At 44.1% G+C, this 24,895-nt stretch overlaps 1 protein-coding gene across 5 annotated transcripts in view; it reads right to left on the bottom strand.

The window, feature by feature from the left end:
- HSF2BP (heat shock transcription factor 2 binding protein) overlaps positions 1 to 24,895 on the bottom strand; it is an 82,905-nt gene that overhangs the window by 14,939 nt on the left and 43,071 nt on the right. For all 5 annotated transcript variants that reach the window (XM_061192828.1, XM_061192831.1, XM_061192832.1 and 2 more), the window contains one exon: positions 23,431 to 23,534. In XM_061192828.1, coding sequence (XP_061048811.1) covers positions 23,431 to 23,534 — 104 coding nt within the window. The remainder of the gene's footprint in view (positions 1 to 23,430; positions 23,535 to 24,895) is intronic.

Raw genomic sequence — 24,895 nt, 5'->3', positions numbered from 1 at the left:
GCCGGAGCGGCCCAGGCCCGTCCTCAGAGCCCTCTCACTCCCGGGATGACGCAGTCCACTGCTAGGGCCACACGTGCTTCCCACACCATGACGGCTCACAGAGTGGTCTCCAGCCCCAGCCTCTGCGTGAACTCGGCTCAGAAACCCAACCATGCACTTCGTACCCCCCTTGGAAGGTCAAACAGGCATCTCGAATTTCACAGGCACCGAACTACTGGTTCCTCCCCAAGTCCTCCTAATAGCACCACCAGGGACCCAGCTACTCAGCCCCAAACTCAAGCATCACCCCGGCCCGCCCTCCCTCATATCCCCCTCCCCTCCAAATGGATCCTGAATCCACGCACGTCAATCACTGTCGCTGCTGCTGCTACCCGCAGCCGCCACACCCTCCCACCCACACCCTGCACCTTCCCCCCAGGCCCCGGCCCCAGCCACGGCAGCCAGATGGAGCCCTGTGACCGCCCCTCAGACCAGGGCTGCCCTGCTCTGCCCTCACAGCCCACTCCAGGCCCCAGGGGACCCGGCCCGACGGGCTCCCTGACCTCCTTCCTGACACTCCCCTGCACCTCTCCACCACACCGCCGCTTCACCCCTACATTCTCACGGCCACGGCCACCGCAGGGCCTTCCCACTGCCCCTCCTCGGCCGGGGACGCTCTGTTCGCAGAATTCTGATGGCTTGTCCCCCACTTCACTCAGGTCTGCACTCACACACCCACAGAGCAGCCCCACCTTGTGCCTCGAGGCCCTCACACCATCCCATCTTTATTTGTATTACACGATCTCCGCCATTCTGCTGGTTGTCAAGTCTTTCACCTGAATATAAGTTCCACAAGGGAAGAGCTCTGTCTTGTTCACTTCTGAACGTCCAGTTCTTAGGGCAGGCTCGGCGCTCAAGGAACACCTGTAAAATATGAGCTTCCGGAGTGCTCCAAGCTGCAGTGCACCCTGCCCGTGGCGCCAGCCACCAGGGGGGCAGGTAAAGCACTGAACCACCAGGGGGGCAGGTAAAGCCCCCAGCTCAGCAGCAGAGTCTGCAGAGGGGATGCCAAGCCCCAGCAGTGTACTTTGTGGGAGACAAAAGAAATACGACCTCTAGTCTCTACTCTCTCAACTACTCTGGGATTCTTTTTCAATAAAATAGTTCCAGGCCATTAACAAGCAATAGATTAGAAAGTACGAATATGAGTCTGTTTGTAATATCCACCATGAGACCCTAAAGAAGGAATGATCAGTCTTGGGGGTGGGACATCTGGAAAGGCTCCCTAGAGAGTGGTTTCTAGTTGGATTTTAAAGATCTGGGAACGTAATGTGTCTAATCATTTATCACATTTCTAATTTTTTCTTTCCAAAATCATGTTATAACTTCAACCTTCACCAATTAAAACTCCCTCCAAATGGATGTGAGCATCTTGGCTTCTTCCATCAGCTCATCTGTTTCTGGATCACACTCCAACACAGATTCCTCATTTCCCTCTTTCCAAAATCACTTCTCAACTTTCTCGACACAATACTTTAGACAACAGATCACACACAGAGGGAAGTGGAAAAAGGGTTACTTAGCCCAGCTAGGAATTTGCTCCTTTTCTAAAATTTACTTGCATGGCAGATGGGTCAGCTCTGACACATATGCAGAGCCTGAATCACAACGAAATTAGTCCCACTTCAACACACGTCAAAATACATGAAAATAAGCAGATGTTAGTAACCGTAACAGCAATACCACTGGAAAACAGACTTCTCAAAATGGTATATAATCTATTAAATGGAGGCCACACACAATTTTCACATTTCAAATTAAATGTAGGTTTAAATCATAAAGCCAGCATAGCCTAGGAGAAAACACACAAGCTCAGGGTTTGGAGTCAGAGGGCCAGGATATGAACACCAAATATGGTACCTTCCTAACTGCCCGGCCTTGGCAAGTAAGGATTTCACATTCTCTGAGCCTTGGTTTCCTGGTCAGTACATCAGCACACACACCACATCAAAGGGTTTGAGAGAACGCATTAGAGAACGCACGTAAGCACGTGCTGGCTAGAGTAAGGGCTCAGTACGCGTAGCTGCTAGAACTTTGACCGGCTGTTGCGCTTCCTTCAGCCATGAGGAATATCTCACACCTATGGCCTGACAGAATTTAGGCATCTTATCTGAAAGATCTTTCCAAGAGTTACCTTTTGGGTTATTTTTCTGGAAAGATTAGTTTATGGGCAGTAAATTTTAAACATAAGGGTTTGTGCCAGCAGCTGTTTCTGTTTCCTGTGATGATGCAGTGTGGGGAGAAGCAGTGGCAGGGATGTGAAGAGGACGCTGTGAGCTGGATGCCCAGACAGCCTGCTCCTAAGTACTTCTTGAGGAGGAGGATGGCCACAAGCCCAAGGGAGAACATAAAGCTACCGAATTCCCTCATATTGTAATTTTCTTTGATGAACTTTTTGCCCTCACACAAAGAGGAAAAAATATTGAAAGAAAAAAAAAAAGCAAAAAGCACCAGTGACCTGTGGAACAATATCAAGCTTGTTATTGGAGTCCTAGAAGGAGAGGAGGGGGAAGACATAAAAACATTTTGAAGATATAATGGCCTAAAATATTCAAATTTGAGGTAAACCACAAACCTACAGATCCAAGAAGGTAAAGGCACATCATAATCAAATGTCTGAAAACCAGTGATAAAGAGAAATTCTTAGAAGCAACAAGAGGGGAAAAACAACATGAGGTAGAAAGAAAAGGTAAGAATGACAGCAGACTCCTGGTTAGAAACCATGTGGACCAGAGAACAGGGGGCAACATCTTTAAAGTAATGAAACCTCAAGTCCCATACCCAGCAAAAATATCTTCCAAAAATAATGGTGAGTAAACACTTTGTAAGACAAACAGAAACTGAGAGAATTCTACACCAGCAGACCTGCACCCTAAGAAATGTTAACGTGATACCAGGTGGAAACTGAGATCTACGCAAAGGAACGAGAGCACCAGAAACGGTAAATCATGGACCTTTTTCTTCATATCTTTTCAATCTCTTTAAAAGGTAGCTGTTTAAAGCAAAAATAATAAAAATGTATTTTGAGGTTTTCAACATACATATGACAATTGTAAGAGAATGGAAAGGGGAAAAAGAAGTCTACTGCTGTAAGCTTCTTACACTACACATGAGTTGTATATTTTGAGTGGACTACGGTAAGTTAAATATGTGTATCTTATACCCTAGAGTAACCACTACAAGAAATATTTTTTTAAAAAGAGAAAGAGCGGCTTCCCTGGTGGCACAGTGGTTGAGAATCTGCCTGCCAATGCAGGGGACACGGGTTCGAGCCCTGATCTGGGAAGATCCCACATGCCGCGGAGCAACTGGACCCGTGAGCCACAACTACTGAGCCTGCGCATCCGGAGCCTGTGCTCCGCAGCAGGAGAGGCCGCGACAGTGAGAGGCCCGCGCATCGCGACAAAGAGTGGCCCCTGCTCGCCGCAACTAGAGAAAGCCCTCGCACAGAAACAAAGACCCAACACAGCAAAAAATAAATAAATAAAATTTAAAATTTTCACCCCCAAAATGAACTTTAAAAAAAAACAAGAGAAACAGCTAATAAGCCAATAATGGAGATAAAATGGAATCACACAATAATACTAAATTCATCCAAAAAAAGAAGGGTGAAAAAGAACAAGGAACAGATATGACAAGTAGAAAACAAACAGCAAGATGACACTTAAACCCATAGAAATTAATAATTACATTAAATATAAATTATCTAAATACTACAGTTAAAAAAGCAGAGATTTTCAGATTAATTTTAAACATGCTGTTTACAAGAAATCCACATTAAATATAAAGACACAGGTAGGTAAAAGGATGGAAATATACTTTTTAACATTTTATATATAAGTATATTTTATATATGTATATTTTACATATGTATTAAAATATACTAATACTAATCAAAAGAAAGATGCAGTGGCTATACTGACCTCAAGCAAAGCAGAATTCAGAGGAAGGAGTATTACCAGGGATGAGGAAGGACATTTTGTAATGATTAAAGAAAAGTCAATCTATTAAGAGGACATAACAATTCTAAATGTTTATGCACTTAATAATAGAGCTTCAAAACCCATGCAGTGAAAACTGACAGACTGAAAGGAAAAATAAATCCACAGTGATGGTCAAAGATTTCGATATCCCTCTCTTGATAACTGATAGAACAAACAGAAAATCAGTAAGGATACAGAAGACCTGAACAACATTATCAACCAACTTGAAAGTACTGACATTTAAAGAACACACTACTCCAAAACAATAAAATACACAATCTTTTTCAAGTGCAGTGGAACACTGACAAGAGAGACCACACTTGGCGCTATAAAACCAGTCTCAGTAAACTTAAATGGACTGGAGTCAGCCACAGTATGTTCTCTGACCACAGCAGAATCAAACTAGAAATCAAAACCGGAAATACACCTAGAAAATCTCCAAATATTTGGAAATTAAATGTCACCTTAGATTAGAACATGTGCCATACAACAAACATATTAAAGAGTCAGGTGGCATCACAATCCCCAGTAGTTAGAAACACTTCACATGCTACGTCACGTTCTGTACTGTTACTCAGGCGTAATAGATTTTTCGTATATATTCAAAACATACAGATGTATAAGCATTCTCTTCATTGCCAATTATCCAGGGGTCCTCAAGAGGCCACCCAGATACACCTGCAGACCCCAGAAGGCCCACGAGGTCCTGTAGGCTGCACCCCGACGCTCTGGCCTCCTCCGTCACTGCCCCTCCCTCCCGCGGGCTCACTCCTCTCCTTTCCCCACCCCTACACAGCTCCTGGGGTGCTCCCTCCACCCCTAGCCCTCCAGCACAGCTTCTGTCCCCACAACTCTACTGAGTGTGCTTTCCCGAGGACTCCAGGGACATCTGGACACGGGATCTAATGGCCCTACTCAGACTCTCGGAGGATGCCCTGGCCCAGTTCTCCCCCTTCCCTAGGGCAACCCTACATCCATCACCAACCCCGCCCTCCCCAGCTACAGCCGAACAGAGAGGACACGTTAAGGCTCCACCTTCCCCACCTCACTTCTTGCGCCAGGAGCCTACTTGGTCATCAGTAAGCGCTCAATAACATCTAGAGAATGAATGAATGAATCCATGAGCGAGAGACTGTAGGGTGAGCGTGCCCTCCGCAGGCACCTGCCACACCCCTGCAGGGGGAGCCAAAAAACCAGGGTTCGATCGGGGTTCCCCCACTTGCTAGCACTGTGACTACAGAAAAAAACACTATCTGGTGTCACGTTTTTCCCCCAGGTGACGGATGGGGTGAACACGGCCCGCTCCACACGTGGCTGTGGGGGTGGGTCCCACGTGCAGTGGGCCCGCAGCTCCATAAACTGGCTGTGCAGGCCACGGCCCAGAGGACACGGGGCTCCCCCAAGGACTTGCAAACAACGCTGCCCTCTCAGAGTGAAATGAGGAAAACCCACACACTTGGAATGTACAGATTAGGAACCTAAGTGAAAACATATGAACAGAGAGTCGTGGACCTTGCTGCAGCCTCCAGAGGACAGACCCAAATTCCCTCCCACATCTGACAAATGCCGATGGGGCTCTGATCTAACTGCAGGTGACGGCCGGGTATCAGGCAAGGAACAGGACGTGACACCCCCGCCCTCAGAGGGCACAGACAGTGTGACAGTCGTGGCAGGCACCCTGGGAGGTGGACCGTGGGAATGGAGGGGCTGGCCAGGCTCAAGCGTGGCAGGAGCTGGCAGAGAGGCAGGGTGAGGGGGGCGCTGAGGACCGTGTAGACCATGGGCCCCTCACCGGAGCCGAGCGCCGCCGAGGGATGGGGGACCCTGAGGGTTCTCGGCTGATCTGCGTCCATGCTCTGCACATCCTTCCCTCTGTTCTTACGCCCAGGGCAGCTCTGTGACGGACAGTTTGGCTTGCTAAGGACTCAGAAATCAGGACGAAGGCGCTCTGGGTGGGGACAAGAGCATCCCAGCCACTAGCCAGGAGCGCCCTGAGGTCCAGTACTCCACTAGCTCCCTGCTCTGCAGACCCAGTTCCTGTGAGTGAGCATGACCAGAGGCGGCCCTCAGTATCCAGCGCATCCTGGGCCCTGAAAGAGGGGGGAGGCCCAGCTGGTCTCTCAGCTGACGGGCTCCAGCAAGCCTTCCCCTGGAAAACAGCAAGGTCACTCACCAGGCCCTTTCAACCCGTGATCCTATCTAGCACTTAAATTCCATACAAACCAACCACCATGCTCTTGCCCCATACCTGCTGACTCTTCTGAAGGCACCCAGCAAATCTACAAGTTGGGCGTTTATCTTGCAAGCAACGGTTCTTACCATCTTTTTTTGAGTTAAAAAACCCTCTTCAAATTCTGATAAGAGCTGTGAATTAATCCTCCCCAACACCAACACACACACACACACATACACACACCCCCCCCACCCCTCGGAGGAAGCTGGCAGTCTGCTGGACAGATCTCGGTTTTCCCTGCTGGGAGACGGATGCCTTCCTCGGGACTGCCGGCAAAGGGCCCAATCAGAGCTGTTCCGCCTTCTCTCCTGCTTAGGGAGCGGCTAAGGCGGCAGCAGGACGAGCCGGCAGACACGCAGAGTTCCGGGCACCCCCTCTGCTCCTTCTCTCCTCCGGGGCCTGGGGAGCCCACAGGTGTGCACGGGACGGTCCAAGTGCAGGAGCCACAGGAGGACTTCGCTCCCCTTCCTCACTTCTAATCAAGTTCCCACGGTGCTTTTAAAATAGCTTATTCATATTTTCTTTCTGATTTAAAAATCAGACTCAAAATATTTGAACCTCCAGGGTTTGATAGTTTTCAAATGTTACAGTGTTTATATCACAATGCTGGTAACAGGCCATCAGCCACTGACAAAGTTCACAGCACATGAAAATACAAAGCTTCGTTCAGACCCACGGGTACCTCATCCTTCTAGGTGCTAGAGAACCACCCCTTTACCCTGAAAATAAGAGCAACTTCTTTCAAAGCCCGCGTGTTTCCACGGAGAAGCCGTAAATCTGCCTCAAGAACTCCATCGTTCACCTGGGCTCTCAGGCTCCCTTCAGGAATCAAGAAAACACTGGATCTCTCCAGCCGTGAGGTGGGAGGAGCTGCAGGACTACGTGTAGCACTGGCCACCTGTGCAGGCCTGATTCTTTCCGGAAGGAGATAACGATAAAAACAACTTACATCTGACGAGCAGTTCACCCCTTACAAGTGCTTTCACACCCGGTACTGCCTTCTTACTTTGGGGCAACATCTCTTTACCGTCTGCTGTCAAGTCAGCCTGCCAGAGTCAGATGTCCTTCCTCCCTGACTCAGGAGGATGGAGCGGACTGCTAGGGCCCCACCGCAGAATAAGAAAACTCCTTAAGGAGCTTTCTTCCTACCTGTGGTGAAGAGTGGCCAAGATTGGGGCCCACTGAAAGGCAGTGGCAGGTCCTAAGGATATTCAAATCCGAACTCAAAAGTCACTTCCAGGTCCCCATGTGCAATCGTGCGTAAGAAGACCAACCTCAGACAGAGTCACTGCCCTCCTGGGTCCAGAGCTCAGTGACTTAAATTTCCAAGTGGAGAAGCAGTGAAGGTTTTGCTGTTCGTTCTACGCCTTTGTGACCATCCACAGCATTAAACTCGCATTCTAAAGCACCACACTCCTAGCTGTGTGGCCTCAGAGAACCCTACGCTTCCATGAGCCTCAGCATCTTTGTGTATAAAATACACCTGCTGTAAAGACTACACAAAGCACAGTAAGCACAGACTTTGGTCCAGTGGCCGTCACGTAGCGAGTGCACAGAGAACGTGCTGTACCCATGTGTGCTCCATTGCTGTTCACCACAGAAGCACCGTGGGTGTGGGCCCCTGGATTAAAAATAAGCCAGTCACATATATTTGACAAAACAGTACATAGAAGGCAACCCTCCACTATCACGTCTCACAGATGAAAACCCTGCCTCGGTGATGCTGAACCTTTTAAAGAATGGTATAATTATAATCTGTCTTCCTAAGAATTAAGTACTCTGTGCACAGCCTTGAAAATTAAACATGTAAGTTACTTCTTTGGCTGAGGTTTTAAATCCCATGAAGTAAAGTGAAACATGGCTAACTCCATTTAAAAAAAAGAAAACAACTTTCACTGAACATTATTTGAGGCCAAAATAATGCTTTTAATTATCCTGATGACATCCCCAGTTCCCAATTTTCACTTATTATTAAAAATGTGTTCAGCTGAACCATGTGAAACTGTCATTTTTATAGGTGCAAAATGGACAAATACTGGCAATTCCACGTGGCTCAGCCTAGCCCCAGCCCCACGCACTGTGCCGGTGCCCTGTGTCCATGGATGGACTAACTGAATCCCTGTAACCGCCCCGAAGCAGATGTCACTGTCACCATTTTACAGGTGAAGAGTGGGAGCAGAGGCTGGTCAACGAATGTGCTCAAGATCAACAACTAACAAGTAGGATTTGCACCCCTAACCTACGACCGGCACTTCTGAACCACATGCAAAGAACTCTGCTAAATCTTCACATTTTGTCAAGAAGAGCAAAGCAGGTACGTTGATGCTGGCAGGGTACACTTTCAAGGCAATGCAGATGTTACCTCCGACTATCACACCTTCTTTGTATCCTTTCATTCTGCGTATTGAGAAACTTGGAACTGATTTAGGAAATTCTACTGAATTTTACTACAGAAACAGAGAGTCAGAATACTTAGCAAAAAATACAAAACTACAACTCAAATTGGCTTAAGCACTAATAACATTGATGATGTCATATCGAGTCCATTATAGAGCTGGGCTCACTGGCTCAATCATGCCATCGAAGACCTGGGTCCGCCTTCCCCCCACTCCACGCTACACAGCGTCACTGTAAGGCTGGCGCACTCAGTCACAGGGAGGCGCAAGCAGCATGCCGGGCTACGTGCTTCCCTGTTCACGTCCGGTGAGGGAGAAGCCTCTCCAGCCTCCTTGGGGTCTGGACGGGCCTCACTTAGCTCAGGCATCCACGTCCGGACCCATGACCGTGGGCAGAAGGAGGCCCCGCACTGAGTGGAGTAAGCCCTGAGTCCTAAGCCAGTCGCTGGCACGATGACAGGACTGCCATGACTGCCTCAGACCACTAGCCCTCAACCCTGTCTTACGCATCAGAGTCACCGAGAAGGTGTGAAAACCGCGACATCTGGGTCCCACTCCAATCAGTTAAATTACAACCTCTATGGATGGGGACCCAAGCTTGAATATTAGGGCACAGGTAGGTTTGTGCGTGTGTATGTTCTCCTTTTTTTTCCACAAAAGCCCCTACTGGAGTTTAGAATCTCTTTCCCGGGGTCATACAGTCCATGAAAGGGAGAGTGAAGCCCTGAGTAACAGATACGAGGGACACGACACGGGGTGCTGGATAAGTCATGCACAGTGTCCAGAATATACAGCCACGACCAGAGAAATCACGGGAGAAAGGCAAAGTGGCTCCGCCCCCAGTGCTACAGGCTCAGGGACTGCATCGCGCTCAGCACTGCGTAGTGCACATCTCGTAAAACAGGGGCAATAATCTCTGAGTGCTATGATCCGGTCCAACTGTAAGAGACGACTCAAGAACCCTGTGCCTTGCACGTAACGTAAGCAGCGCTCTAACGGGCACCTTCCCATGCTAAATGGGGGGACGGGTCCCTGCCTTCTGTGCTGCTCCTGAGCTGAAGTCACGGTGGCCTCCTGGTGCCCTGGCATTGCCCCTGCTCTGCAGAAGCCTCTGTGGCCTGGTGGACATTCTGGCTGGGAGGGTAATGCAGGCAAGATTAGAAGATGCTCTGGTCGTGTACCTTCAAGTTCTAGCCAGGCTCTCTCCTGGAGCCATATGACCTTGGGACATGCAAGTTTTTCTCTATAATTTTAGCACTTAAAATGTTACATTTGTGTCCACAAAATATAGCTCAGCAAATATATAATAAACACTAACTTCCCAATTTTCACCTTCTAAAGGCTTTCTTTTGATTCCTGAATAAACTGGCTTCCAAGATGTTACATAACTCGTGTTATCAGTAGAGTGTGTTCACCGCTGGAACGTTTACAAATCTTATGAGAAATTTCATAAGCTGAGGTTGAATAATCTTATAAAGAACAATAATCCTAAGCATTGGATCTTCCATCAGTGAATTAGTGAAAAATACTTAATGATGTCTTTTCTTAAAGAATAATGCAGAATTCATATAGAAAGAATGATTATAAAAACTATTCTAATATTAGCAGACTATATTAAAACAAACCACCAAAAATGAAGTAAGTACCACATTTTAGTAACCTACTTTTATGCCAGAAAAGAATTCACCATTTAAAGATGAACTGCAAGAGAAAATAACTCCTTGCCCAAGAAAATGTTATGGTCACAGTGTGTTGTAAAGTAAGATATATTAATTCTTGGGGGTTTTTGTTGTTTTTTGGCCAAGCACTCGTCATGCAGGATTCTTAGTTCCCCGACCAGGGATGGAACCCACGCCCCCTGCAGTGGAAGCGCAGAGTCTTAACCACTGGCCCGCCAGGGAAGTCCCTAATTCTTATTTTTAATTATTTCCTTTCTATTTGAAATTCAAAACCTGAAAATTAGGACCTGATTACCCTTAATACCCTTAATACCAACACACGAAGGCCCCCTTTCACTAACAAACTCCCGCCCAAGCAGCATTACCCTCCCTACTGCTCTCCTTTCCCCATCCCCTCCTTCAATCTCCTTTGTCCTTAATTCTGTACTCTACAGAAAATCTTTTCAAAGATCACCAAAGCCTTTTCTCCATTCCTGTTTTCTTGATCTTCAACATATATCTGACACTATTAGACTCCTTTCTTCACAAATGACTATTTTCTCCTTTTTTTAAATTTATAAACCATTTCCATTTACTGTTACACTAAATTCTCATGGCCTCCCTTTGAGGAAAGCAGAGACACATTTGCAGTTCTACTTTGTAGATGACAAGCCTGATTGTCATATAATCTAAAGGACTCGCCCAGAACCACAAACCAGGAAACTGCCAGAGAGAGGCTAGGCCCACCTCTGCCCTCGGCCTGCCTCTCCTCACTCCGGGCTCCCGGAGACCCCTCCTCGGGGCTCAGGCCTCTCCCCATGGCCCTGGGAGAGCCAGCTCTGCTGCATGACAGTCTCCACACTCCCAGTCCTCTGTTCTGTTACTTCTCTAATAATGACTCCCAAACCCATGCCTCTGGCCTATCACATGAACTCCAAGCTTCTCATCTCCAATGACCTGTTGGATAGTTCCCTTCGGATATTTTCTTTTTTTTACTGAACTGAGCATGTCCCACACCAAACTCATCTTTCCATATAAACTACCTCTCCTTTCTAAATTGTGACCATGAATTAATTATACCTCTATCAGACTAGAGTAAATTTTCGATTGTTCTCAGCTTGTTGGATTTGACATATGTAAGCCAAATGTTTTCTGACATCCTTCAAGATATGAAGTAGTCATTTGACCACTCAATTCTATCAACAGCTAAAAATCAAACATTTAGACTGTGTTTCTGGTTAAAATTGTTACATAAGGTTTGATTAATCAAAGAGAACAGGCCCCACAATATCCTGTGGGGAGGTTGACTTCTTTGTCCTATTGGACCTGAAGGCCAAGTGTCAAGTCAATAATATTTGAGAGTTTTCTGTGTTTTTTTTTTTTAAAGACAAATACCACACCTGTTGCACTGACAATCTGAACACTGGGCTAATGCAAAGTATTAGGAGAAATATTTAACCAACATAATAAAAGTTATATTGAAAATCTTTGTAAATAACCATCTTAAATGTTTTGCTTTTTGATCACATGGTTATCATCATTGTTCACGTAATAAAGATGTAGCTTACTAGAATCACAACCCTTGCAAGACCACCTATTTGGGCTAATAGGAATGCTGAAGATACGTAACTAAACTTTCACCAGCATGCAAACCTCTCAGCCTTTCTCTGTGCATATGACCCAAATATATATAACCAAATGCCAAATATTCTCTGTGATATAACCAAAGTCCAAATAAGAGCGTTGCATCTCTGTGTGAGATGATGGACAGCTGCACACAAACTGAAGTGTTTCATTCATTCATTGGAGATGTGTTTTTGAGCACCTCCTACATGTTACAGGTGCTTGGGATCATCTGTGAGCCAAACGAGATCCCTGCCCTCTTGGAGCTTTCATTCCTGTGTGGAAGACAGACAATAAACAACAAGCAGACCAACCAGGGGAATTACACAGTATGTCAAAAGGTGACTGGTGCCACAGGAAAAGAGAAAGTGACACCACAGTGGGGTAGGGAGGTGTGAGTTAGAGGACGGAGGTACTGAAAGGAAAAGGAAAGGAAAATGATGAAAGGAAAATGATGAAAGGAAATGATGATGCTTAAACTAAATGAAAGGAAAATGATGCTTAAACTAACTTTAGAAAAACGAGAGGAGCTATTCACAGAAGCTGCTGGAGTAACTCAAAATTTGAGAAAAAGCTAAACAACCAAGCTTTGGGAAGGGCAGGGTGAAGCGAACTGCAAACTGGAGGATCCCTCTTTGCATCCTTGTGTCAGCACTCTGACCTGGCTTCAGTGACCGACAGCACAGATAAACTTCCCCCAGGTGGCCAGCCACACAGCCACAGGCAGCTCTGGATCACACCCAATAGTTCTATGGCCCAGACTGGGAAAAATACTCCTCTTCAGCAGCTCCAGCCAGAACACTCCTGGAGGACGACTCTGGTCTGGCTCAGGCCACGTGCCCTTCGCTGAGATCATCACCATGGCACCACCAGGCCCCACGCTGACCAGTGGTCAGGGTAGAAGGCAGGAGCATGCCAAGCAGACCTAAGCAACAGCCCCACAGAAACTGAGTCAAGCCTAACTTTCCTAGCCCAGGGTCCAATCACGCCACCAACAGTGAACTTGGAGACCCCACCTCTGCCTAGGCTGGTGACCAACCTGAGGAGTGTACAGAACAGGAGGAGCGTCCAGGCAATGTTGGGCCAGAGGTGGCCACTAACTTCTTGCAGGTCGTGGCAAAAAGACCCAGACGCTTGGGCAAAGTGGTGGGAAACAGAAGATCCTCAGAGACCCAGTCAGGGCTCAGTTCAGTGAAGAATTAGAAAGCAAATCCAGAACAGAGGCAGGAGCCCACGGGGAAAGCTAGAGAATGCATGAATGGCCTGAGGGAAACCAGACACCGTCTCCTAACAGACGGGGAGCAGCGCGGGGCAGCTCCTGCAGCGGGTGGAATGCAGACCACGGCCAAGGGCAAGGGGAGAGGCAGGCTTTCAGGCAGGCTTTCGACAACAGGAATTGCGTGGAAACCTAAGATCTGGTTCCAACCAAAAGGAAACGTACGGTCTAGTTGGATATGACTGATATTTATGAAACAAGATACCAAGAAAATGTTAAATTAATATGTCTCTAAGTAAAATGGGAAACCAAAGGAGACAGGACTTGACGTGGGCTAGAGCAGCAGCCGAAAGCTCCCGAGAGGCGTGACCCGAGCTGAGCCTGCAGAGACGGCAGAAGAGCACGGGCGGACCGAATGAGGCGGTGTTCAAAGTCGCTGGGTCTGATGACTTTGGATGCCTCATATAAGGGGGATGGGGCAGTATTTGTCTTTTTTGTGACTAGCTTATTTCACTCAGCTACCTCGATGTCCTCGAGGTTCAACCACGTTGTGGCAGGTGTCAAACCGTCCTTCCTTTTTAAGGCTGAAAAACAGTCCACTGTACATATAGACCACAGTTTCTTTATCCATTCATCTGTCGATGGACATTTAGGTTGCTTCCTTATCTTGGCTATTGTGAATAATGCTGCAGTAAACATGGGTATGCAAATATCTCTTCAAGATCCTTTTTTCAATTCTTTTTGGATATGTACCCAGGGATGGGATAAGATCTTTCACTCTTACTAGAAGTCTTTTAAAACAACAGTTTCAACAGAGAGCGCCTCTGAAACACCAGCCTTACCCATGAATCATACTGAGCCCATGGCAAGGTGGCCTCCACCAATATCTCTGGATTGGAGTTATGCATTGGGGTCATTTTCTCCTAGCTTTAAGAACTTCCTTTCTTGTAAAGAAGGTCTGCTAGCAATAAAATCTCTCAGTCTTTGCTTATCCAGGAATGTATTTTGCCTTCATTTTGAAGACTAGTTTAGCTGGACACAGAATTCTTGGTAGGCGGTCTTTTCTTTCAGAACTTTGGACACATCATCCCTCTGCTTTAGGACCACTGTTTCTGATGAGGAGTGAGCTGTCAATCTGTGGTTTCCTTGTACGTGTTTCACTGATTCCGAAATGTTCTCTTGGTCCTAAGTTTTAACAGTGTGACTGTGACATGTCTACATGTAGATCTTTGTGTTTATCCTACTTGAAGTTCACATATCTTCTTGGATGTATGGATTGTTTTTCATCAAAGTTAGGATGTTTTCAGATGTTCTCTTTTCAAATATTTTTTCTGCCCCTTTCTCTCAAGTATTTCCTTCAGGGACTCATACTGTGCTTATGTTGGTATGCTTGATGATGTCCCAGAGGTCTCTGAGCTTTGTTCATTTTCCGTCATTCTTTTTTGTTTCTGTTGTTCAGACCAGATAATCTCTACCTAGCGTTAAGTTTGCTGATTCTTCCTACCAGCTCAAATCTGCTGTTGAGCCTGCCCAGAGTTGTTTCCATCTCTTAAGTTCTTACGTAGACGTTCAGCTCATTCATTTTCTGCTTTCTTCTTTAAATTGATAATCTTTCTACTAAATACTGATTTAAATGCATTTCACCATTTTTGATACGTAATATTTTCATTATGCAGTTCAAAACATCTGATTTCTATTATGAGTTCTTCTTTTACTCATGGGTTACTTAATTTCTACATGCAGGATTTTACTAATTCTCTTTTTGTTATTAATTTCCACCTTCACTGTATTGTGGTCAAAGAAGATATCCCATACGATTCTTATCATCTGAAATGTGAGACTTGCTTCAAACCCCAGAAAATGATCACTTTCATAAATTTTCCATGTGTAACTGAAACAAGTATACAGTTGGAGTCTTCTATGCATCCAGTGGGGCAGATTGGTTAATTGTGTTTTTCAAACCATTCATTTCCTTATTGAGTGTTTGTTTTTTTTTAGTTATCAAGTATTGAGTGAAGTGGGTGAAAATGTCCCTGATCATGGGGGATTTATGAATTCCTTCTTATACTGCTTTTAGTTGTTTCATTTTTGAGACTATATTAGGAAGTGTTTATAGAAGTTCAAAATGTTATATCCTGGTGATAAAGAATCTGGTGATGAAAATCTGCCTAGTATGTTTTCCTTTTATTCTCAACCTTTATGTATTCTTACGTTTTAAATGAATCTCTTATAAACAACATATAACTGGATGATTATTTTAAATCCAGTCTGACATGACTATCTCTTAACTGGGTCATTTGGTCCATTTATAGTTGTAACTGTACATATTTTTGGATTTATTGCTCCCATCTTATTTTTTCATTTTTGCTCTCTTTCTTGCCATCTTTTGAATTATTTTTCACATTGCATTTTATCCTGTATTAACGTTATAGGCATATGGTCTACTTCTATTATCTCCACGTGATCCTAGAAATTTTCACCTGCATACTATCAAGGTCTGAAATTAGCCACTATCTCGGCTCTCGGTTTTGAACAGGGCTGGACCTCACGATGCCGCCGCTCTGCCTATCCTCCTCCCAGTGCACATGCTATTACTCTGCTCTTGGTATTCTACTGTTTGGGTTTTCTGTTCGTCAGTGTTTATTTTGACTTATTGATACATATGCTACCGTCTCTGATCATTGTTCTCACTTGCATCTCACACTTTCCATCCGAGATCAAGCTCCTCCTGAAGTGTATATATATATACACACCCTTTAGAAGCTCCCACTGGGAAGGTCTATTGGTGACAGACTCTCTCAGTTCTTGTTTGTCTGAAATGTCTTTATTTCACCCTTGCTCTGAAAGCTATTTGTTGGCGGGGGGAAAGAAGCATACGAATTCGTGTTCACAGTTATTTTCTCTCCGTGCTAAGATACTGCACTGTTGCTGGGAAGGGGTCAACTGCCAGTCTACGTGTCAATCCTTTGAAGGTATACATCTTTTCTGTCTGCCTGCTTCTAAGATCTCCTCTCTGTAATGTTCTGGTTTTCATTACAATGTGTCTTGGTGCAGATTCCTTGCCCTTCATCCTGCTTACAGTCAGGTGGACTTCTCAGATTCAGTGTAAACAAGCGGGGGGGGGGGGGTGTAGCTTCTCGGTCATTATCTCTTCGAACGCTGCTTCTGTCTCACCCACTCTCCCCTCCCTTCCCAGAACGCTGATGCGCCCAGTGCTCAGTCTCTCCTCTGTGTCTCTTGCCCACTCCAATTTTCCATCTCTGTCTCTCTGTGCTTCATTCTGGATAGTTTCTTCATAACTGTCTGCATCAATTTAATTATCTCTTCAACTGTCTAATCTGCTGTTAAAGCTGTCTAACAAATTTATAATTGCAATCATTATATTGTTCACTTCCAGAAATATTATTTGACCCTTTTTCAGATCTGCTTAGTCACTTTCACAATCTCTCACTCTTTACTCATATATTAATCCCTTCTTTTATTTCTTTAAACACAGTAAACATACTTATTTTATATTGATTTGATAACTCATAGATCTGAAATCTTCTTTAGGGTCTATGTCATGTTATTTCACTAATGATACTTCCCATGCTTTTTGTAATTTTTAATATGTGAGCTCTGACTCTTGGAACCTTATCTGTATGAACTGGTTGAAGTCAAAGAATCCTCCAGAAAGGATGTGCATTGTTCTCTAAATGAGGACCGCCTGGGTGGTTTGAATTCAGGCTTCGAAGCTGCATGAAAACCAGTCTACAGTGATTAATTCTCAGAGGACATTTTTCCTCCACTACAACCTATGGCTATTCTCAGAATAGATTTTTCCCCACTTTGTTCAGTCCCTAAGGTCAAACAGGCCACCTTCCTGTAGTCTCCAAGGGCCGGAAGAGTACCTTCAGTCTACCCTGACAATGCTGGTAAGTACCTTTGGGAGTCCCCTACCCGGCTTCTCATTTAGGGTGGTAACTGAGCTTTGTTTCCTGTCCCCACACCCTGTTAGGACACGGAAACTAAAGGTCATCTTGACAAATGCCTTCAGAACAGGAGTTAGCTCAGGTCTCTGTTAACCTCTCTGGCATCTTACTTTCACTTGGCTTTTGTGCTCTGGGTATAATTACTATTTTTCTAGCTCAAAGGAGGATTTTTAAAGTGTTTTTTATATCTCACCAGACATTTTGACTGTTTTCAGTAAGGAGACTTGTCCAGGATCTATGCCATCATACCCCTGCCTCCCAATTCATGGTCTACAAGGATGGACTGATGGGAGATCTGCAGGAGGTGACTTGAAGTTTTTAAACAGAAGATGAGGGAGGCTCAAAACCTGGTGGTAGTGGTAGATTGTGGTCAGATTATGCATGTATTTTGAAAGCAGGGCCATCAGAATTTCCTTACAGACTGCACGTGGGTATCAGAGAAGAAGGAGACAAGAATCACTCCAAGGTCTTTACAGGCCTGAGAAACTGGAAAAATAGAGTTGCCATCAGCTAAGACTGGGAAGGCCGTGGGTAGAGTTAAATGGAGGAAGATTAGGAATTTAGTCTGAACACACTGAGTTTGAATGTCTATTAGATGTCCATGTGGAGATGTCAAGTAGATAGTCAGATATATGAGTCTGGAGTTCAGGAGAGAGGTCTGGGCTAAAGATATTAATACAAATTGGGTAGAACTATCAATGTTTCATATTACTTAGATAAACCAAATAAATGTAAGATGGGAAGCAAATGCCTATATGTCTGTTCAACATTGTAAATATGAGTAAGAAATGCAGCATTAAAAAGTTACAGGTGTGATCTTAACACCAGTTTGCATTAACGGTTACGTAACATATGGCCGTCCTCCCAAAACGCTCTGTCCTCATCAGCTATTTGTTAGAGTTCCATGCCAGTTCTTTGGCTTAAGAGGAATGTGAAGAATTCGGAGAAAGCCTGGGAAAAAGCCAGCCACACAGTTGAATAAAGGGAATGAACATGAAACCCAGCAAAGGTTAAAGGAAATGAGATTATTTAGTCAGGGATGATTAACAGCAACTGGTCCTGTACTCTGGATCAAAGAAGTCCGGATACTTGAAAGCAACTTGCCACCTTTAGGTCAAAGGAATTAAAAGGAAATGAGCTTTCATAGTGGCCTAAAAGATTTAGATTATAAATAAAAAGCACCTCTTTAACACCTACTATGTTAGGTATTGGCCCAGGTACTACTGCATTTTAATAGACATGAAGACCCTTGAGGTAGAAATCCCCATTTTGCAGAGCAGAAAAGAGGGACCCTAAAAGGTAAGTTCCCAAGTAGACAAGCTGTAATTTCAATCTGGGTCTAATGAATCCAGAGTCCATGTTCTTTAAAACATATCAAATTTCCTAACATGAAAACTGACAAAGATAGGAACCAATTATTGAAAGAAGTAATGGAATCTTTTTTCTTAGATCTTTTAAAAGTTAAGAGAGATTCTTATTTTCTAGTATATTTTCATAAAGCAGATCTACCTAAAAGCAAAGAAGAATAAGCCAGTTTTAAAATTCTCTTAGTCCTAAGCAGTTATGACAGTCTAGAATCATGAAAACAATCACACCACCACCGCCAGGCACCAAGATGCACATACTTTTTTCAGAGAACTATTTTTGTTTCTATTTTCCTATTCTATAATAAAATATATATTCACCTTCCTAAAAGACACACCAAATTCTATAACAAATTTCAATTTTTAAGTTAAATTAATTTCATAGATAAATAAGGGGACAAACATGCTGGGCTTGATAGACCTTGTCTTTATTTGACTGTGATAGCAAATAACATCAAGTAAGATGACCTTTCAAAAGATTTATTAGGCTTTGGGCTGTGCACACTGTCAAAAGAACCAGTAACGGTCTTCATAAGCAAGAAAGCCTGACGGCCCCGGGGCAAAAAGTGGCATTAAGGCAACTTCACCCCAGCCCCCACTGTACAGGACCCGAAGTTCAAGCAGGAACAATCCACCCTGGTCAAAGCGCGCCATCCCTGGTGAGGGTCAGGAACCGACACTCTTGGGTTGCTGGCAACCTGGAGAGCTGCCTAAATTAAAATGAAACTGTAAGGACTGCCACTCGGCCCTGGAACATTTCTGGAGCACCAGACCTAGAAAAGGCCCTAGAGAACATTCAGCCTAAGGCCCGCTTTTTATGCGAAAGTAAACAACTGGCAAAAGGTGCTGGAGGATCACTGGCTGCAAGCTAGCAGAGAGGGGCGTGAGGTTTCAGGACATCTATCTCTAAGGCTGAGCCACGCCACACCAGGACACAAGGAAAGGAGAGAGGTCACCGGGAACTAAGCATCCATCTCAGAGGCACTTCCTGCGGAGCGGAGGTCCACAGAGTGGTTGGGAGAAGGGACCTGGAACCCAACTGCCCGGACTTCTACCCAGAAGCTGTATGACCTCGAGGAAGTCACTTCACCCCTACGTGCTCCAGTTTCCTCATATATAAAACATAAATTGTAATATTTGCCTTATAAGGGTATTTAGAGAAGTAAATCTGTAAATACACATTGCCTGGCACTCCAGGAGTGTTAGGGACCCTTATTTAATGACCCTCGCCCTCTCCCCACCCCCGCCCCCGCCGACTGACACCATCTGCTTGCACGTGGCCCACGGCGACCAGCCGGGATAGCTACCCGCCTCTAGCCCAAGACCCACCTCTGATTCCATGGGTTCCTTGGCTCACGTTCTCAAGAGAATAAAGCTGTCTGGTCAAATATCCAACCCTAGTGGGTAGGAGGCCTCCTAAAATACAAACACAGCCCTCTCGGCCACCTCCTTACAGCTTTGGAAGATCTGGGGTTTTACCCTACTTGCAAGTTAATAAGCCAGCATGCGAGAGTCTCACGGATGCTGGCAGGAGAGACAAGACCCCTGTGTCCAAGGCAAAGAACAGTATTCCTCCACGGCAACAGCCATATCCAGAGGGTCAGCACAGTTCAATGAGACCCAATTCCACAGGGCCAGGCATATGCCATGGGTTGCATTACAGAAGAGAAACCCCAAGCTCAGGGAACCCAAATTGTTCATAATGGGAGTAATCCTGCCAGACCTTTTCTCCAGAGGGAAGCATTATCCCTATTGCATGAGTGTAAACAAACCCACCCTTTGTTCTGGAGAGAGACAGTATCTCTACCTTCATGGGTATTTACTACATAAGCAGCCTTGAAAAGATAGCCAGAAACAAAGGAGGTCAGTTCCTCTGTTCTCCCAACAATATCTAAATAAATGGACATACATATACTATTTCATTGACTGGAAGACTTGGTATTGCTAAAATGTCAATTCTCCCCAAGCTGAACTGTTGATTCAACACAATCCTAATAAAAATCCCAACAGGATATTTTGTTGTTGTTAGAAAGTGACAAGCTGATCCTCAAATTCGTATGGAAATGCAAAGGACTTAGAAAGAGTCAAAACAACTTTGAAAAATAAGAACAAAGTTGGAGGATTTACACTACCTGACTTTAAGATTTATTATAAAGTATGGTATTGGCATAATGCTACAAAAATGGATCCACAGAACAAACGAATAGAGTCCAAAAACTACACGTTCTCATATAATGTCATTTGATTGTCAACAAAGGTCCAGGGGCAATTCTGTGGAGAAAGGAGAGTCTTCCAAACAAATGGTGTTAGATCAACTAGGTGGCTTTATGCAAAAAAAAAAAACAAACAAACAAACAAAACTTTGAGTCATACCACTCAACATATATAAATATTAACTCAAAATGGATCACAGACCTAAATGTAAAATGCAAAACTATAAAATAGAAGAAAACACATTTTAAAAATCCGTGTGGCAAAAATTTCTATACCAAAAGCATGATTCATAGAAGAAAAAGAACAATAAATTAAACCCCACCAAAAAAATTAAGAACTTCTGTTCTTTAAAGATGCTCTTAAGAGAATGAAAAGACAAGCAACAAACTGAGAGCAATTATTTGCAAACTACATATCTGACAAAGGATTTGTAGGCAGAATATACAAAGAACCTCAATACTCAACTGAAACAACCCAATTTTTTTTTTTATACGGCAGGTTCTTATTAGTCATCCATTTTGTACACATCAGTGTATACATGTCAATCCCAATCGCCCAATTCATCCCACCACCACCCCCACCCCCGCCGCTTTCCCCCCTTGGTGTCCATACGTTTGTTCTCTACATTTGTCTCTCTATTTCTGCCCTGCAAACCGGTTCACCTGTACCATTTTTCTAGGTTCCACATATATGCGTTAATATTCGATATTTGTTTTTCTCCTTCTGACTTACTTCACTCTATATGACAGTCTCTAGATTCATCCACGTCTCTACAAATGACCCAATTTTGTTCCTTTTTATGGCTGAGTAATAACCCAATTTTTTTTTAATGGGCAAAAAGGTGTGAACAGACATTTAATCATAGAAGATATATGGATGGGCAAATAAACACAGGAAAAAATGCTCAACATCATTAGTCATAACATAAATGCAAATTAAGACCAAAGTGAGTGAGGTATATCACACCCCTCCCGGAATATCTAAAATTAAGAAGAAGGACCATGCCGAACACTGACGAGGATGTGCACAAGCGAGGCGGTAACTCTCTGCCGGGCGGGGGCTGGGGGTGCAAAGCAGTGCCGCCACTTTGCAGCACAGCTTGGCAGTGCCACAAAAACACCTACTACGCGAGCCAGACAGTCCACTCCCAGGTGCTGACCCAAGAGAAATGAAAGCCGGTGTCCAGGCAAAAACATACAAGAATGTTCACAGCAGCTTTATTTATAAGACCCAAAACCTGGAGACAACCCAAATGTCCATCAACAGCTGAATACATAAAGCAATTGCAGTCTCTCCACATAACAGAATACTATTTAGTAATAAAAAGGAATCAACTATTAATACACACAGTATGGATAGATCTCAAAATAATTATGCTGAGTGAAAGAAGAGAGGCAAAAAAGAATACACGGTGCATGTTCCATTTATATAAACCTGTAGAAAATGAAAACTAACCTGTAATACAGAAAGGAGGCAAGCGATTTTCTGGGAAGAGGGGAACAGAGGGACGGGAAGGAGGGATCCAAGAAGCACAAGGTACCTCTCGAGAGTGACAGGTATGCTCATTATCTTGATTGTGATGATGATTTTACGGGTATATAACTTACGTCAAAACTTATCAGTTGTTTGCCTTAAATGTGTGCAGTTTATTGCATGTCAATTATATCTCAAAAAACCTGTTACAAAAAATAAGCATTTACTACCAAATGGAACTGAAGCTCAAAAATAGAGATTGATCTGAATTACAAAAAAATAAGGAAAGGTAATTTTTTTGCACACTTGAATGAAATATGTTCCTACTGAAGACACGGTATTAAAAAGTATGATGAACAGGATTTCCCTGGTGGCACAGTGGTTAAGAATCCGCCTGCCAATGCAGGGGACACGGGTTCGATCCCTGGTCCGGGAAGATCCCACATGCCGTGGAGCAACTAAGCCCATGAGCCCCAAGTACTGAGCCTACGCTCTAGAACCCGTGAGCCACAACTACTGAGCCTGCGTGCCACAACTACTGAAGCCCATGAGCCACAACTACTGAGCCCGCGCGCCTAGAGCCCGTGCTCCGCAACAAGAGAAGCCACCACAATGAGCAGCCCGTGCACCGCAACGAAGAGTAGCCCCTGCTCGCCACAACTAGAGAAAGCCCGCATGCAGCAATGAAGACCCAATGCAGCCAAAAATAAACAAATAATTTATTAAAAAAAAAAGTATGATGAACAGATTGGGACAAAATTTTAGGTTAAATTGGTGGTTAGGGAGAAAAGCAGGAGAAACAGTAAAGACAGCTTTTTATTCCAAAGAAAACAAAAAAACACATCAGATGGATAGATAGATAGACAGATGGAACTTCAGAGCTGCAATCTCTCAGATTTCTTTTTTCCCCACGTTGGTTAACGACGGGATTTCCCTATACCTGATGTTCAGAGCCACAGACAACATACATAGTGCTGTATCGTTCACAGTGAAAGGGACAGGTTAACGCCCTTACTAGCTGTTTTATTAGATAATTTTTCTTTGTGTCACAGAATCATAACTAAATTGAAAGCAATACTTCAGAAACAGAACTAGAAATAACTTAGCATACCAGTGAGTTTTCTATAATTTGAAATCTTTTTTTCGGAAGGCATGAGAACACCTTGGGATGACCGACCCTCATCTCTAATACTTTACGACCTCCTCCCGCCACAGGGGAACAGGTGTATAAGGAGACGCACAGGTAAAGCCCCTCCTTACCGCTCAGAAGCCACCACAACAAAGGGATGAATCCTGGACTCTCACTAATGTACTTCAAGCCTTTCAAATTGATGCTCACGTTGTACAGGGACATCAGCATTAACCTGAAATGTAAAAGAAAATGGTGTTGACGTGCTGGTCCCTCCACACTGCGTCACCCTAAACATATCTGCTGGTTCATAGGACCTTAACATATTTAGGGGTGCCCTTACACTTCAGATGTCCGAGTCTAACACAATCTGGGTGACAGGTATAGTAAGCAGGAGTATGTGAAATAATATTTGTCTCTGTGAGGCTACCTGAAAATGGGAAACTTCAGCAATACTGCCACGTAACACCACCTCTTATAAGCTCACATAATCAAGAGACACATATGCAAAGCGGGCACAGGAAACCTCAAAACCAAATTTATTGAGTAATCTCTTTTAGTACCAATCCTGCATTTATATACAGATAACCCTCCATTCATAAGTATACTGTACTCTAAAAGTTCAATTCACTGTTTAAAATCTTACCTTTCATTCAATGAATGCTACCCATGATGTCTGGGTAGCCAGGTCAGGCCATACAATCCTGTTTAATCCACAGCAAAGGGATGAAGAGCACCACAATCCAACCATCCCTAACAACCAACAATCCTATTGACCTGGAGTTAAATAGGGTTTTACAAGTGGTCTTGGGAACTGACCACAACTAGTAATACACAGTCGAATATTATTAAAAACTGGAAAACTATAGGACTGGTTTCTGATAATACTGCTGAATACAGAGACCCCCAAAGCTTCATACTGTACGGTAATAGAAAAGGCTACACAAATATTTTGCAAAGTCTTGAAAAAAAATGAATGACCTTGCAAGAAATGAAGGGAAAACATCTCTAATCAGGAACTTAGTGAGAGCTCAAATTCAGAAAGGTGAGCCCTAAAGATGACAGATTCCAGAGACACAGAATGTCAGTGTTAGTGCCTCTGTGCAGAGGGACAGAAAGAAAAGCCTCAGACCAACACAAGACAGGACTTCAGAGCACAGACCCCTTCAGAAAGCCAGGAAAGAGTGAACTGTCAAGCTTGGCATGAATGCATACTTTTTGTATGGCCTGAAAATCCACAAGCCAATAATTTTAATAAGAAAGTAGACCTGGGATGGGAGCTTCTCCAGCCACCCGGCCACAAGAAACATTCTCTTAAAGGAAAGGACCCTCAACTGGGTACTCAAAGAATTCTCACAAATACAGTGCTAACAATTTTAAGTTCATAATAAAAATCACAAAACACATGAAAAATAAGACCTTAAAGTAACAGCACAAAGAACCAATGACAGAGTCAGCATAAAAAAAAATGATCAGATACAAGTATCAATTACCAAATAGAAAACAGCTATGTTTAATAGGTATAAATAATTCAGAAAAGAAATTTAAAACATCATCAAGGAGCTACTGAGTATTATAAATAACCAGGCAGCTCAA

This window comes from Eubalaena glacialis, chromosome 6, assembly GCF_028564815.1.
Source record: "Eubalaena glacialis isolate mEubGla1 chromosome 6, mEubGla1.1.hap2.+ XY, whole genome shotgun sequence".
NCBI lineage: Eukaryota > Metazoa > Chordata > Mammalia > Artiodactyla > Balaenidae > Eubalaena > Eubalaena glacialis.
This window is presented reverse-complemented; position numbering and strand designations above follow the sequence as displayed.